The sequence below is a fragment of the Carlito syrichta genome, unplaced genomic scaffold (assembly GCF_000164805.1).
Source record: "Carlito syrichta isolate Samal-C Ts95f unplaced genomic scaffold, Tarsius_syrichta-2.0.1 Scaffold305876, whole genome shotgun sequence".
Classification (NCBI taxonomy): domain Eukaryota; kingdom Metazoa; phylum Chordata; class Mammalia; order Primates; family Tarsiidae; genus Carlito; species Carlito syrichta.
In genome coordinates, this window is record NW_007249972.1 from 184094 (window position 1) to 199129 (window position 15036).

Here is a 15036-nt window from a genome sequence, read left to right on the forward strand (position 1 = left end):
CCTGTTAATGTTGACAGTTTGACCTCTTCTCATGAATTACAAATGTTCTTAATGGCGTCTAGAATGGTGAATACTTTCCAGAGGTTTTTAGTTTACTTTGACCAGATCCATCAGAGGAATCACTACCTATGGCAGCTATAGCTTATGAAATGTTTTTCTTAAATAATAAGACTTGAAAATCAAATTTATTTCTTAAATTATGGGCTGCAGAATGGATGTTGTGTTAGCAGGCACAAAAACAACATTGTTATGTTAGCAGGCACAAAAACATTAATATCCTTGTTCATCTCTGTTAGAGCTCTTTGGTGCCAGGTGCATTGTCAACGAGCAGTGATATTTTTGAAAGGAATCTTTTTAATCAGCAGGGGGTCTCAACAGTGGGCTTATACTACTCAGTAAACCATGCTGTAAACAGATATTCTGTCATCCAGGCTTTGGTGTTCCATGTATAAAGCAGAGCCAGGATAAATTTAGCATAATTCTTGAGGGTTCCAGATTTTTGAATGGTAAATGAGCACTAGTTTCAAATTAAAAGTCACCAGCTACATTACCCTCTAACAAGAGGGTCAGCCTGTGCTTTGAGCTTTGAAGCCAAGCATTGACTTCTTCTCTATAGTTATGGAAGTCCTAGATGGCATCTTTTTCCAATAGGAGGTTGTTTGGTTTGCTCTGAAGATCTGTTGTTTAGTGTAGCCACCTTCATCAATGTTCTTAGCTAGATCTGGATAACTTGCTGCAGCTTCTCCATCAGCACTTGTTGCTTCACCTTGAACTTTTATGTCATGGAGACAGCTTCTTTCCTCAAACCTCATGAACCAACCTCTGCTAACTTTCAACTTTAATTCTGTAGCTTCCTCACCTCTCTAGCCTTCATAAAATTGAAGAGAGTTAGGGCCTTGCTCTGGATTAGGCTTTGGCATAAGGTAATATTGTGTCTGGTTTGATCATCTGTGCAGACCTTAAACTTTCTCCATATCAGCTAAGGCTGTTTCACTTTGTTATTCATGGGTTCACTGAGTAGCACTTTTAACTCCCTTCAAGAAACTTTCTTCTGCATTCCCAACTGGTGCTAGAGAGTAACTGGTGTGAGGGGCCTAGCTTTTGCCCTATCTCAGCTTTCGGCCTATCTCTGCATTTGACATGTCTTTATCAGTAAGCTTAATCATTTCTAGATTTTGATTTAAAGTAAAAGATGTGTAACTCTTCCTTTCACTTGAAAACTTAGAGATCATTGTGGGGTTATTAACTGGCATAATTTCAATATTGTTGGGTCTCAGGGAAAAGGGAGGCCTTAGGGAAGAGAGATGGGGAACAGCAGGTTGGTAGAATAGTCAGAACACACACAACTATATGAACTAAGTTTACCATTTTATGTGGGCACGGTTCATGGCACCCCAAAACAGTAACAATAGTAACATCAAAGATTGCATCACAGATCACCATATAGATATAATAATAATGAAAAAGTTTAAAATATTGCAAGAATTGCCAGAATGTGGCAGGATACAAAGTGAGCACATGTGGTTAGAAAAATGGTAGGTAGACTTGCTCTTGATGCAAGGTTGCCACAAATCTTCAATATGTAAAAATCAAAATCACAATATCTACAAAGTGCAATAAAACAACATATGACTGTACTTATCTAAAGAGAATCTCTCAATGCAAATGTAACACACTTTTCTAGGTGGGTAATGTGATGTTATAAAAAAATTTTTTTGTAGTTTACAAAATTCTTTTCTTCTATTTTATTGCAATTATGATAGGAGAGCATTTTCCCCCTCAGTGAAACTTCCTCATGGGCATGAAGGGTTGGATGGCTATGTCTAAGCTGCTTTCTATCATTTGTATTATGTGTATCATTTTCTATCATCCTGTTTATAAATTTGAGTCACCAACTCCTTAGAGGAACATAGAGCTCTCAAATGGGCCCATAAAAAGGTCTAGTCGCTTGTGTTTTTTAGCCAGTGTATGATTTTTGACCATGTTACATGATTGGATATCATCACAGTCAGCTCTGTGAAATATTGCAGGCAAGTACACGGATGGGCAGCTACTCTAGGCAAGGTGAAAATCAAAGTTATAGCTGGCCCATAATTCTGGCCTTAAGCTGCTGCCTCTCCTTCATTTATTTTTGATAACACACCTAATTGGTTCCATGTGGGCAAAGCAATTTACCCTGAGATGATTATTTCCGCCAGTGGGATAAGCAGGCTCAGCCATCTGCGAGAGAGAACAGTTGGCTCCTGCAGATGAAGTGTCTGAGTGTTTGCAGCTTTCAAATAGGCCAGGTAAATTTACAAATTAAAACACACACACACACACACACACACACGTTTTGTTTATGAAAGACAAAACTCCAGCAAAGCAAGCAAATGATCAGGACTTAGAAACCATTAAAAGCACATCTGTGAAAAGGACAGAGAACCACTGGGCCTGATACTCCTTGTTGCTCCTAGTCCTTATTCTGAAGGAAGGTTCTGGGTGGGTGGACACTCTCGAGAGCATGACTCTTATGGGACACCCCTCCACCTGAGCTTCCAGGCAAAGAACACAAGCACCTGGAGGGTAGTCCCTTCAGAAGGCAGGAAGAAGTGACTCAGGAGTGGGGAGAGGCGGAAAGAGATACAAGGGGCTCCTTCCATAACGGCTGAGCACTCACTCTGAAGCTGGGAGCCTGGTGGAAGCATCCACATCTCCACATTCCCTCAGGTTCCTGCTGCCTTAGATGTTGGACTTCGGCCTGAGAGGCCCCTTAGGAGGGTCACCTCTGTGCAGGCAGCATCTATTATAGATTCTTTTCTTAGCTGATACTTGCCATCCTCAGGGATTCTTACCAGGTCAGGTCTGACCAGATAAAAATATATCAAACCAGAGAAGTTGCCACTGTTGTACACTGAAATGGTCAAACCTCAGGAAATTTTAAATGATCCAACCTAATATTTATACGTTGACATGTGTGTATATGTTGGTACCATTAGAAATCCAGATAATGCCTTTTTAAAAAAAAATTGTGTTGAGATCATTGTAGAGTCATATGCAGTTGTAAGAAATAATATAGTGAGATCCCATGTACCTTTTACCAACAGTGACAATTCAAAACACTATAGAACAATATCATAACCATAATATTAGTATTGATTCAATCAGTCCATCAATGTTCTTCAGACTTCCCCAGTTTCACTCATTCATTTGTGTGCATGTGTATGTAGTTCTATACAATTTTGTCACATGTGTAGGTTTTTATATCCTCCACCACATTCAAGACACCGAAGAGTTTCTGTAGCACCAGAATTCCTCATGCTGGCCTCACACTTCCCTCCTTCCAAGCCTCCTCTCCCCCATCCCTGCCATCCATAACCACTGGCAACTACTAATCGCTTCAACATGTTATATAAACGGAACTATATTGTATGTACCTTGTTGCAATTGGCTTTTTTCACTCAGAATAATTCCCTGGAAATTCATGCAAGTTGTTGAATGTAGTAATAGCTCATTCCTTTTTTGTATTGCTGATTAGCATTCCATAGTATGGATGAACCACAGTTTGTTTAACATTTACCCACTGAAGGACATCTATATTATTTCCAGTTTTTGTTTAACACAAATAAAGTTGCTGTTGACATTTGTGTACAGATTTTTATGTGATTATAAGTGTTCATTTCTCAGGGACAAATGCCCAAGAGTGAAATTGCTGGGTCACATGGTGGTTGAAGTTTTCGTCTCTTAAGAAACTGCCAAGCTGTCTTGAGAATTCTTTTTTCTAAAATGAAAATATCTAACTTTACAGGATTCTGTCTAAAAAGAAACCTTTTCTCTTGATCTTTTCTGTAGCCACACCATATCCTGGTGGATTTAAGTGTTTCACCTGTGAAAAGGCAGCAGACAATTATGAGTGCAACCGATGGGCTCCAGACATCTACTGTCCTCGAGGTAAACTCTCAGTAGACAGATGGGGGTCTCCAAGGCTGGTGAGGGAACAGCCCTGTTGACTTTGATGCATGTATAGAGAGAGGCATGTTTGCAATCTCAACCGCTTCTGTCTAAGGCTAGTAGATTTTATATTCCATCAACAACTTGTCATGAAAGATGCTCAGAGACATAAACTGATCTATAGGGTTGCCCCCTTTCTCATGAAGTCTCTTTGGAGTTCCAGAGGTAAGTGATGTCTTTCCTCTACTGCCCCAGGCCCAGCCAAATGCAGAACAAGACAACAGTCAGTCTGTTTGCCACTCTTTGAGGCATTAGTCATTGCATAGTAACCTCTTTCAAAGTATGAATTAGGCTTCATATAAAGATTCCATTGACTGCATATCTTACCAGAGACTTTTTTGTACTTTCTAGAATTTAGAATTCTAAATGCTATCATTGCACAAATAAAAACTCTGAGCTTTTTAAACTATTAAGTTTTCTTTGAGGATGAGATGGAAGCCCAATAGAAGCATGAAATTTTGACCCAAAAGCCCATTTTAAAGAAGACCTATCATAATCATCTCTTTTATCCTATCAAATATAAAAGATGGTTATATTTGGCTATGAGTTATTTTGGAAGAAAGTCTGTATTCATTTCGCAGGGGGATGATGAAGATGAGAGATTTCATTGGCAGATGTTTGAATGAGTAGTTAGATGGGCTTCACTGCTGATCTAATTCAGGTATTAAAATGACTGAACACAACACCAAATTCATTATTTTTCAACATAATGCAAGACCTCTCACACTCAGCCCAATGAATGGCACCCATGGAGTTTCTCATGAGAGACTGGAAATTGGGAGAGCACGGAAACCAAAGTTCAAAGACAAATGCCAAACCCCCCCCCACCACCACCCCCAAGCCAGGAGTCTCCATCTAGGCTTCCTAGTAAAAACACCTGTAGAACTTTTCAAAAATCACTGAAACCTGTGCCTTACCTAAATCGGTAGTTTGTAAACTTCAGCATCACCATCATGCTTGGGAAGGCTTATTAAAATAGATTTCTGGTCTCACCCCTTCCCTGACTCACGTTTCTGATTCAGTCAGTCTGAGATAGGTCCGAGAATCTGCATTTCTAAAGAGTTCCTAGGTGATGAGTTAAGAACCATAGCTCTACGCAAATTGAACCTGCATAACTGAGGATAAGAACTTGTATCAGTGTTTTTAATTCTCCCAGTTGATTCTAATGAACAGTTAGGGACAAGAACCACTGGGAGCTCCTCTACCCACTAATAGAACAGGAAATGTAATGCTATCAATTCTAGATTCTTCTTGTTTACTTTAGGTAGAAATGCTAATGGGATCCCAAAAGACAGTGGAAGAGAAAAACATGGATACACTAAAGATTGGCTTAATTGCAAGCTACATATTCAGCCATCTGGATAATCAAAGATAAGTTCTGTCCCTATGGCCTTCCACAGTCACTGTTCATTTCTAAATGGGCCAGTGTTTTCTAACATTACCCCTGCAGAATGAATGTTGCTAATGGACATGGTTAAACCACTGTTTCTCAATCTGGGCTGCAGTTTGAAGTCACCTGGTCAATTTTTTAAAACACTGATGCCTGGGTCCCTTCCTAGAGATTTGTATTATTTATTTATTTATTAGTTGGAGTCTCACTCTGTCACCTAGGCTGGAATGCAGTAGCACTCTCACGGCTACCACAGTGCTGACCTGCTGGACTCAGGCAATCCTTCTGCCTCAGTCTTCCAAGTAACTGGAACTACAGGCACATGCTACTGTGCCCAGCTAATTTTTTGTTTTATTGTAGAGATGAGGTCTCGCCAAGTTTACCAGGCTGATCTCGAACCCTCAACCTCAGGCAGTCCACCGCCTCGACCTCCCAAAGTGCTGGGATTACAGGCTGAGCCACCGAGCCCAGCTGAGATTCATATTTAAATAGTGCAGCTTGGCAGAAGGATTTTTAAAAGCTCCCCAGGTGGTTCTGATATGCAGCAATATTGAGAACCATTGTAAATGGCAACTCTGTACAACCAGGATGATTGGCTTGTATATCTAGTAACCTTTGGGCTGGTTCCTTTGGCACAAAACTGGTCCTTTAGCTTTTGAAATTGTTGCCACTGGTCAGAGCTAGTATACAGGAAGTATATCTTAGTCCACTTGTGCTGCTATAACAAAATACCTCAAACTAGGTAATTTATAAACAGTATAAGTTTATTTCTCACAGTTCGGGAGACTGGGAAGTCCAAGATCAAGGGTTGTAATAAGGACCTGGTCTCTCCTTCTAAGGTGGCACCTTGTTGCTGTATCCTCTGGAGGAGAGGAACAATATGTCCTCACATGGCAGAAGGCAGAAGAACAAAAGAAGGCAGAAGTGAGCAAACCTGCTCCCACAAGCCTTTTTATAAGGGCCCTAATCCAATCCATGAGGGCTCTACCTTCATGACTTAATCACCTCTTAAAGGCCCTGCCTCTTAATTATGCCATTACATTGGCAATTAAGTTTCAGTATATGCATTTTGAGGGACGCATTCAGGCCATAACAAATTGTGACTATGCTTCTCTTAGTACTGGCTTAGCTCTGAGGTACCTCAGCAGAGATGATGAAGAGGAAAAGCGGGGAGTATAAACTGGTACTCTCTGTGGGCTTTGGGCCATGTTTCATAGGGCCCCATCCAAGTCTGATTGTATACCAGTACATCCCAGTCACAAAGAAAAATAGGTGACCAGAAGTTTGAATGACTCTCAGGGAAACGAGGAAGTTCCATCGTGATGCTTCCTTCTGAGATCAAAACTATCCTTTCAAAGTACAGACGCCTAAAAGTATCACCGAGTGGTCTCCACACAACTTATCCTTTCCCTTTTTTCTTTTTTACACTTTCATCATTCTGTCCTTAAATTCATAGAGATAAATAAAAAGTCATGCACTGAGGTTCATTACAAAAAACAGCCATGCCAGGCCCCTTCGGGGATTATGCAGTGAAAGATCGAAATCTGCTTTCTTCTTTCAGTGAATGGACAGTTTAGCTGGGGAGATAAGATCTAGACATATTAAATGTCAAAAATAGCTGGACAAAGGTAAGTGCCAAATTAAACATGGCAGTAAGTGCTGTCAGAGTTTAAAGGAAGAAGAGCTATTTGGGCAGTGAAAGCATCATGTGCTGGGAAGGTTGTGATAGCCCTACACCTAAGAATTGGAGGTAGGACATTGCAGAGGACACATCTTCTGGGAACTCAGAGCAAAGGCATGGAGACAGTGGATGGGGAGAGCCCTGACTTGGGAGAACTAGAGAATAATAGAAGCACAATCACAGAGCCAGGTTAATTTTATGGGGCCTTGGGTGTCAAGTAAGGAGTGGGAACTTAAAGGAGTGTCACCTGAAAAGAGATAAAGCCACCCCATCTTGAACAGCCCTATTTCCCATGAGTCTTCTGTTCTTTCCTCTGGATTTTCTCCAGATTTTTCTAACAGTGAAAATAATGGCATTTTATTATTAGAATAAAATATAAAGTGTATCTACTAACTACCCCTAAGTTTGTTTGTTTGTTTTCTGCTAGTATTAGTCTGAAGCAGCTATAGGACTACCAACAGGCTTAGTAAGGGCAGCTCAAAAGCTATTATGGCGGGGTATCTTGGCTTTCGAAGACATTCCTGGTTTTAGTTTGTTTTGTGACATACTTAACCAGGTTTAATCATCACATTATGTGAAAATAACTTGTTGAAAGTGAAAAAGTCATTTCACCTGAATATTTAATCTTTCTACATGGAATAAGCCCATATCCCAGATTGCGTAGGGAATTCACTGAATTTCAAGAATTTTCAAAAGCTAAACTGTCACATTCATGTGCTTAGGGACATACCATATTTTAGTGACTGACACTGAAGGATTTAGCAGACTTGTGCATCAACATTTGGTCAAATAAGCACCAGGAAAGCTTTGCCCTGACTGGAATCATTCTGACAGCAATGGGGATATCCACTGGCTGTACTCTGGCTAACTCAGGTTACCTGTCACTCTGTTTTCAGAATGTGTGTGATGTAAGTACGTCCTCCTCCACTACATTATTTGCACCTCAGGCACTTACAGATTCATGGTACCATACTCCTTTCCTAGAAATGAGGACTTCAGATGCCCTCTATAACTGAACCTCGCTGCTTCACTTGCTTGGCTTCCACTTAGTTTTTGGTCTCTAAGCACTTCCCTTGTAACAGCTTTAATGTCATCAGCCACTCATGAATCTGTTCAATTTTCTTGACTTTGTGAGCCAGAATGGGAAAGGATCTTGAAATCATATTATATGAGGGACCAGTTGAAGGAACTGATGAAGTGAAACAAGAGCTGAGTGTCACGTGCTTGAATTCACGTCGTTTTGCCATGACTTTTCTCTGTGCCGCAAGATGAAAAGCTCATTGAGAGAGGGACTGAATAAATGGTTATTAAGAGTCTGTGGAATTAAATGTCAAATCAAAAACATTACAGTTTTTAAAAAAGGCGTTCTCAATGGAGGGTACCTAAGCCAAGGGTATTATGTTCCTTCTTAATTATGAAGTACACATGCCATCCTCTAAGGCAAAAATCTTCGTTTGAAATTATTGCTGACATAAAATCAGAACAAGGAAAATTTTGAAAGAGGGCATACATATCCATTTGGTTCCAGCTTCTATGCTACTCACTTTATTCTATGAAAGTAAAGAAAAAGTTGGACATGTCCCCTGATGGCTCTTTCTAGATCAGTTGTCTGATAGTTCTTGTTACAAGCAGAAACGATAAATGTGACCATCAGCTTAACTGAAGACAAGACGTTGGTTACAAATTTTCAGAAAAGATTTCTTTATTGTTGACATTTTTCAGACAGAGACCAGGCTGAAACAGACAAACTTTTTGTTTTGCTTAACCTAAGGGGTGGATTTTTCTCTTTTAGGCAACTTTACATTTAGGATATAGCTCTCCAATTTCATTGTTTCATTAATACAAGGGCCTCCATTTTACCTCTAAATCCCATGAGTACCTAAAGCCTTACAAATTCTTTTTTTTTTTTGAGTCAGAGTCTCACTCTGTCACCCAGACTGGAGTGCAGTGGCCACTCCCAGCCACTGTAGCCTCAACCTGCTGGGCTCCGGCGATCCTTCCGCCTCAGCCTTCCAAGTAGCTGGAACTACAGGCACACACTACCATGCCCAGCTAATTTTTTGATTTATTCTAGAGATGAGTCTTGCCAAGTTGCCCAAGTGGGTCTGGAACCCACGGGCTCAGGCAATCCACTCACCTCAGCCTCCCAAAGCATGGGATTACAGACTAAGCCACCGAGCCCGGCTGCCTTACAAATTCTTATGGCTTACCTTTCAACATCCCCTCTTTTCTAGGATAGAGAAATCAGTATCCAGTGTTGATACTTGGGATATCCATTTCTAGACGATTTATTTGTACATTTACGAAAAGGTGCTAATTATATCTTATTCTACACTTTTGGCTATTATATAATAAGATGGTTCTTAGATGATCTGTTTTGTCATGTTGCTGTCATCTTGCTAAGTGGAAGTCTCAGACTTCTTTTAATAAAGCAATTTTTAATTAAAGTTTAACATACATACTGGAAAGTGAGCAGATTGTAAGTGCATAGCTTGAGAATTTTTACAAAGTGAATATGCTGTGTGTCCACCACTCATGTGAAGCAATAGAACCCTAGGGGTCCCCAGTCATTGTACTCTGTCCCCAAAAGTGACAGTATTGTGACTACTGTCATTGAATTTCATATGAAAGGTGTCATAGAAGAATGTCCTCCTTTCAAACCTATTACATATTAAATTAATTCATGTTTTTGTGAGTAGCAATCTCATATTTTTCTCACAGATGTATAGTGGAACATTTAATGAATATACCAAAGTTCACCTATTCTACTGCTAATAGACATTTGGATTGTTTCCAGTGCTTGATACTACAAACATCTTATACATGACTTTTGATACATATATTCATGCATTTCTGCTAGGTCTTTTCCAGAAGTGGGATTGCTAGGAATGGAGTATGTAAGCATTGGCTTTACCAGATACTGTCTAAGAGTTTTCCAAAGAGACTATACCAGTTACAGTCTCACCAGCAGTGCATGTAAGTGCTAGTTGCTGCACAATCTTGACAATGCTTAGAAGTATTAACAGGAACAATGGAAATTAGAAGTTATTGGGATGACATTTTTAAAGTGCTAAAGGTAAAAAAGAAAAGAAAAAAAAACTACCAGCCTGGAATTCTATATTAAAACTACCAGTCTCACTTCTCTGCACCTCTCTTCACCCCTGGCTGCCCTGCTACCTCTGAACTCCTGTTTGTGCTCCCAAACCCTGCGAGACTGACAAAAGCTCTGCCCTACTTCTCTGCCCCTTAGCAGAGCTTTCTGCTTGGCTTCTCGGCCTTTCCACTTGTGCAACTTTTGAATCAGCAAATGCCTCAGTGGGAGAACAGGTACAGAATGTCAAGCTCCACTTAACAAGCTTCTCTTTTCTTCGGTACCTTGCTCTTCAGATCCAGTCTGCCTTTGTAGCTCTCCTATGCTTTCCCACAGATTTTTTTGTTGTTTTCATTTTATTTGGCTACTTTAACTTTGTTCTGTTTCTTAGTAAAATGACGCAAACTAGTCCATCTCAGCTGGCATTATATTTCTCAGAATTGCTCTTAGAACACTTACAATAAGTTTTTAATTTTAAGTTCTATCTGCTTATACAAGACGTGGTTGGTATGTTGAGAGCATCTAAACTTCTCCAACTTATAGTGTTTTTGTCCACATATTTTCTGTTAATACGATTGCCTCAGAGAGGACACATCCATTTGATGCTTTTGCCTTATCACTTTATTCTAACCACTGTCCACTGTGAAGTCCTGTTTATCCTGACTACCTTTCCGTACTTTTTGGACTGTGCCTGGTAATCAGTACTTTGCTTTTTAAATTTCAATGATTTCTTTTAAAAGAGAGATTCTTCAAGTAAGAGTGTCAGCTGTCCTTAAGCAATATGGATGATTAAAAACAAAAACAAAACAGGGAAGTATCTGGCAACTTTCTCAAGATGTGCTGACCACAGGGTAAAGGAGATGACTCAACTAGGTTGATGAGCATTTGTTTATTTTTAAAGTGCTAAAGGTAAAAAACGAATTGAAGAATTTCTTACATGGGACAAGAGAAGTAAATGTATCTTTTTATGAGATCTATAGAGGGTAACTGATAAGAGCAGGAAAGCCATGAAAATTATCTGATACTTGGAAGCTAGAGACTGTGTAATAATTCCTAATTAGGATAAGCTTTAAATAATTCATCTTATTTGCAACTCAATTTGTAGTTCATCCTTTCCTTAAGTCTATTTTCTTTCATCTTGGGTTCCTTTTTCTTTCACTTTCAATTTTACTGAACTTTGAATTGAGGGATAACATACATGCAGAATAGTAAAAAGTATGATGGATTTTTGCAAATTGAGCACCCCATAATAGCAGCACTCCAATTAAGAAACTGTTCATTTCCTGCAGCTCAGAAGCTCCCCGTACACCTGTTTTCAGTAACTTTCTCCACCACCAAGGGTCACTGTTATGGACTGCGTCATGTCCCTCAAATTTATGTTGAAATCCTAACCTTTAGCACCTCAGAGTATGACTGTATTTGGAGACAGGATCCTTAAAGAGGAAATTAAAGTTTTATGAACTGATTCAGTGGGCTCTGATCCAATCTGACTGGAGTCCTTATAAGAAGAGATTTGGACATAGACAAGCATAGAAGGAAGATAATGTGAAGACACAGGAAGAAGATGACCAAGGAGAGAGGCCTCAGAAGAAACAGCCTTGCCCACACCTTGATTTCAAATTTCTAGCCTCCAGAACTGTGAGAAAACTTGTGTTTAAATCACTCATTCCGTGGTACTTTTATTGACAGCCCTAGAAAACTAATATAGTTGCCCTCCTGATTTCCAATAGCATAGATTAAAGTTCTGCATCCTATTGAATGCTTTATAGAAATATAGTCATACAGTATATACTCTTTTGTGTCTGACTTCTTTCACTCAATATTATGTGAGGTTCAACCATTGTTTAGATTTAGTTGTAATCCATTTATTCTCAATGTTATGTAAATATATTTCATAATTCATTCACTTTTCATAATTCACAATTGTCACTTTTGTAGTTTGCACAAATAGTTTTTTTATGCGCATTCTAGGATTTAACATTTCTGTTGGCTATATACTAGGAGTGGAATTTCAGGCTTATAAAATGTATAAGTTTACTTTTAGTAAACTGACTGTTTTCCAAAATGGCTATACTATATGAAAATTGCACTGCTGGTAGAAGTGTAGTATTATTTCACTTTCAAACTTGATAAGACCATTCAAAATACAGAAGTGGCAAAGATGTTATAGACATCATATAACTAAATTAAAATGCTTTAATTTGGTTCAACTTTGAGGGAAAGACCTCAGCTAGATATATCCTTCCCACCAGCCATCTCTTTTGATAATAAAGCATCTGCTATGGTGTGCAAGGCCCTGTATTATATGTTGGGGGGAATACAAGCATCTACAAGAAAAGACTTTATTCTCACAAAATTTATAATCTAGAGGAGTAGGTCACAACCAGGAGCAATTTTCCCTCCCCAGCCCCAAAGAATATTTGTCAACATCAACATCTGGAGACATTTTTGGTTGTTACAATTGGGGGTGAAATTGGCATCTAGTGAAAAGAGGCTGGGTTGCTGCTAAATATCCTACAATGCACAGGTCAGTCCCCCAAAACAGAATTACCTAACCCAAAATGTCAGAAGTGCTGAAAACTTCCACTTCTGGGAAGATGGAGCCAATGCATTTTTCTGTTCCTTCTGCCAAATACAACTAAAAATTCTGAGCATCATATTTAAAAAAACAAACAAACAAAACAACCAAAAGACTCTGAAAGGTAGAGAGAAAATGACAGACTAGTTAAGGACTTCAGAATCCAAGGAACACCACAGTGATGAAGTCACTGGGTTTTCTGTGGGTCTCATATATTCTAGATTTAGAGCTGAAGAAGTCGATAACCTGAAAATGCCACAGGAAATGACAAAATAAACCCCAACAAAAGTTTGCTTTCTCTAGTCAAAAGACCAGGAAGGAGGCAACCTAGAAAGAATAGAGAACTTCCTCAACTTGATAAAGAACATATATTTTTTTAAAAAATTCTATTGCTAAAATTATGCTAAATGGTGAAAACCTGAATGCTTTCCTGGTAAGATGGAAAACTAAGCAAGGATGTCTACTTTTGCCACCTTTCTTTAGTGTAGTCCTGTATGTTCCAGCCAGTGTAATAAGACAAGAAAAATAATTAAAAGGCACACAGTTTGGAAAGGAAGATGTAAGACTGTCCCCTTTCATAGATGACATGGTTTCTATGTAGAAAATTCCAACAAATTGAAAAAAAATTAGAACATAAGTTAAAGTAAGTTCAGCAGGGTCATAGAATGCAAGTTAAACATACAGAACTTGTTTTTATTTATATATGCTATTAATTAACATGTGGACATGAAAATTTAAAATAGATATTTATAATTGCTGAGAAAAGTTAAATACTTAGAAGTAAATCTAATAAAACATGTACAGTATTTGTACCCTTAAAGCTACATCATAGGTTCATCTCCTTTCCCCTGTCCACAACCCATAAAAAAAGAAAAGAAAAGAAAAGAAAAAAATCCTACTGAATATGACTGAAAGAAAAGAAAATCTAAATAAATGGAAAAACTTACTGTGCTCATAGATTGAAAGACTCAACATAGTAAAATGTCGATTCTTTGCAGATTGATATATACTTTAACACAATTCCTGTCAAAATACCAGCAAGAATTTTTTAATATACATAGACAATATTATTCTACAATTTACATGGAAAAGCAAGAAAATGGAATAGCTAAAACAATTTTTAAAAAAGAATAATAAAGTAAAAATAGTCAATCTACCCTTTTTTCAAGATTTAATATATGGGTACAATAATCAAGATTGTGATATTGGCAGAAGGATAGACACATATTAATAAAACAGAATATGTAAATATACCCTTAAAAACATACACAAGTAACTTTTGACAAAGATACAAAAGCAACTCAGTGGAAGAAAGATAGCCTTCTCAACAAATGGTACTAGAAGAACTGGACATTTACAGGCAAAAAAATGAATCTCAATCTAAATCTCATACCTTTTACAAATGTTAACTCAAAATGAATCACAGCCTTAAGTGTGAAATGTAAAGCTATATAACATTTAGGAAAAAAAACAAGGGAGAAAAATCATAATCTAGGGTTAGACAAAATTCTTAGATGTGACACCAAAGGCATGACCCATAAAATAAAAAAATAATAAATTAGACGTCATCAGAATTTTAAACTTTTTCTCCACATAAGACCCTGTTAAGAGAATTAAAAAGCAAACTATGAAATGGCATAAAATATTTGCAAATCATATGTCTGACTAAAGACTGCTATCTAGAATACTCATCAGTCAAAAAATATATATATACACAATTAGAAAATGAGAAAAACATGAACAGACATTTTACCAAAGAAGATAAAAAGATGTCAAATAAACACATGAAAAAATATTCAAATCATTAGCCACTAGGGAAATGCAAATAAAAAGCAGAAGATATTACTATAAATCTATCAGAATGGCTAAAATGAAAAATGGGAACAAGGCCGGGCTCAGTGATTCAGCCTGTAATCCTGTGCTTTGGGAGGCTGAGGTGAGTGGATTGCCTGAACTCGTGGGTTCGAGACCTGCCTGGGCAACTTGGTGAGACTTCATCTCTACAATAAATAAAAAATTAGCTGGGCATGGTAGCACGCCTGTAATTGTGGCTACTTAGAAGGCTGAGGCAGAAGGATCAACAGTGCCCAGCAGGGCGAGGCTGTGGTGGCCGGGAGCATGCTACTGCACTCCAGTCTGGGCGACAGAGTGAGACTCCAACTCAAAAAAAAAAAAAAAAATTGCAACAACACAAAATGCTGGCAAGGAAGAGGAGAAACTAGATCACACATGCATTGTTGGTGGGGATGAAAAATGGTACAGCCACTCTGGAAAAAAGTTTGACAGTTTCTTTTTTTTTTTTTTTT

At 38.4% G+C, this 15036-nt stretch overlaps 1 protein-coding gene across 2 annotated transcripts in view; it reads left to right on the top strand.

Moving 5' to 3' along the window:
• LYPD6 (LY6/PLAUR domain containing 6) overlaps nucleotides 1-15036 on the top strand; it is a 152535-nt gene that overhangs the window by 128555 nt on the left and 8944 nt on the right. For both annotated transcript variants that reach the window (XM_021714925.1, XM_008062887.1), the window contains exon 3: nucleotides 3832-3930. In XM_021714925.1, the coding sequence (XP_021570600.1) occupies nucleotides 3832-3930 (99 nt within the window). The remainder of the gene's footprint in view (nucleotides 1-3831; nucleotides 3931-15036) is intronic.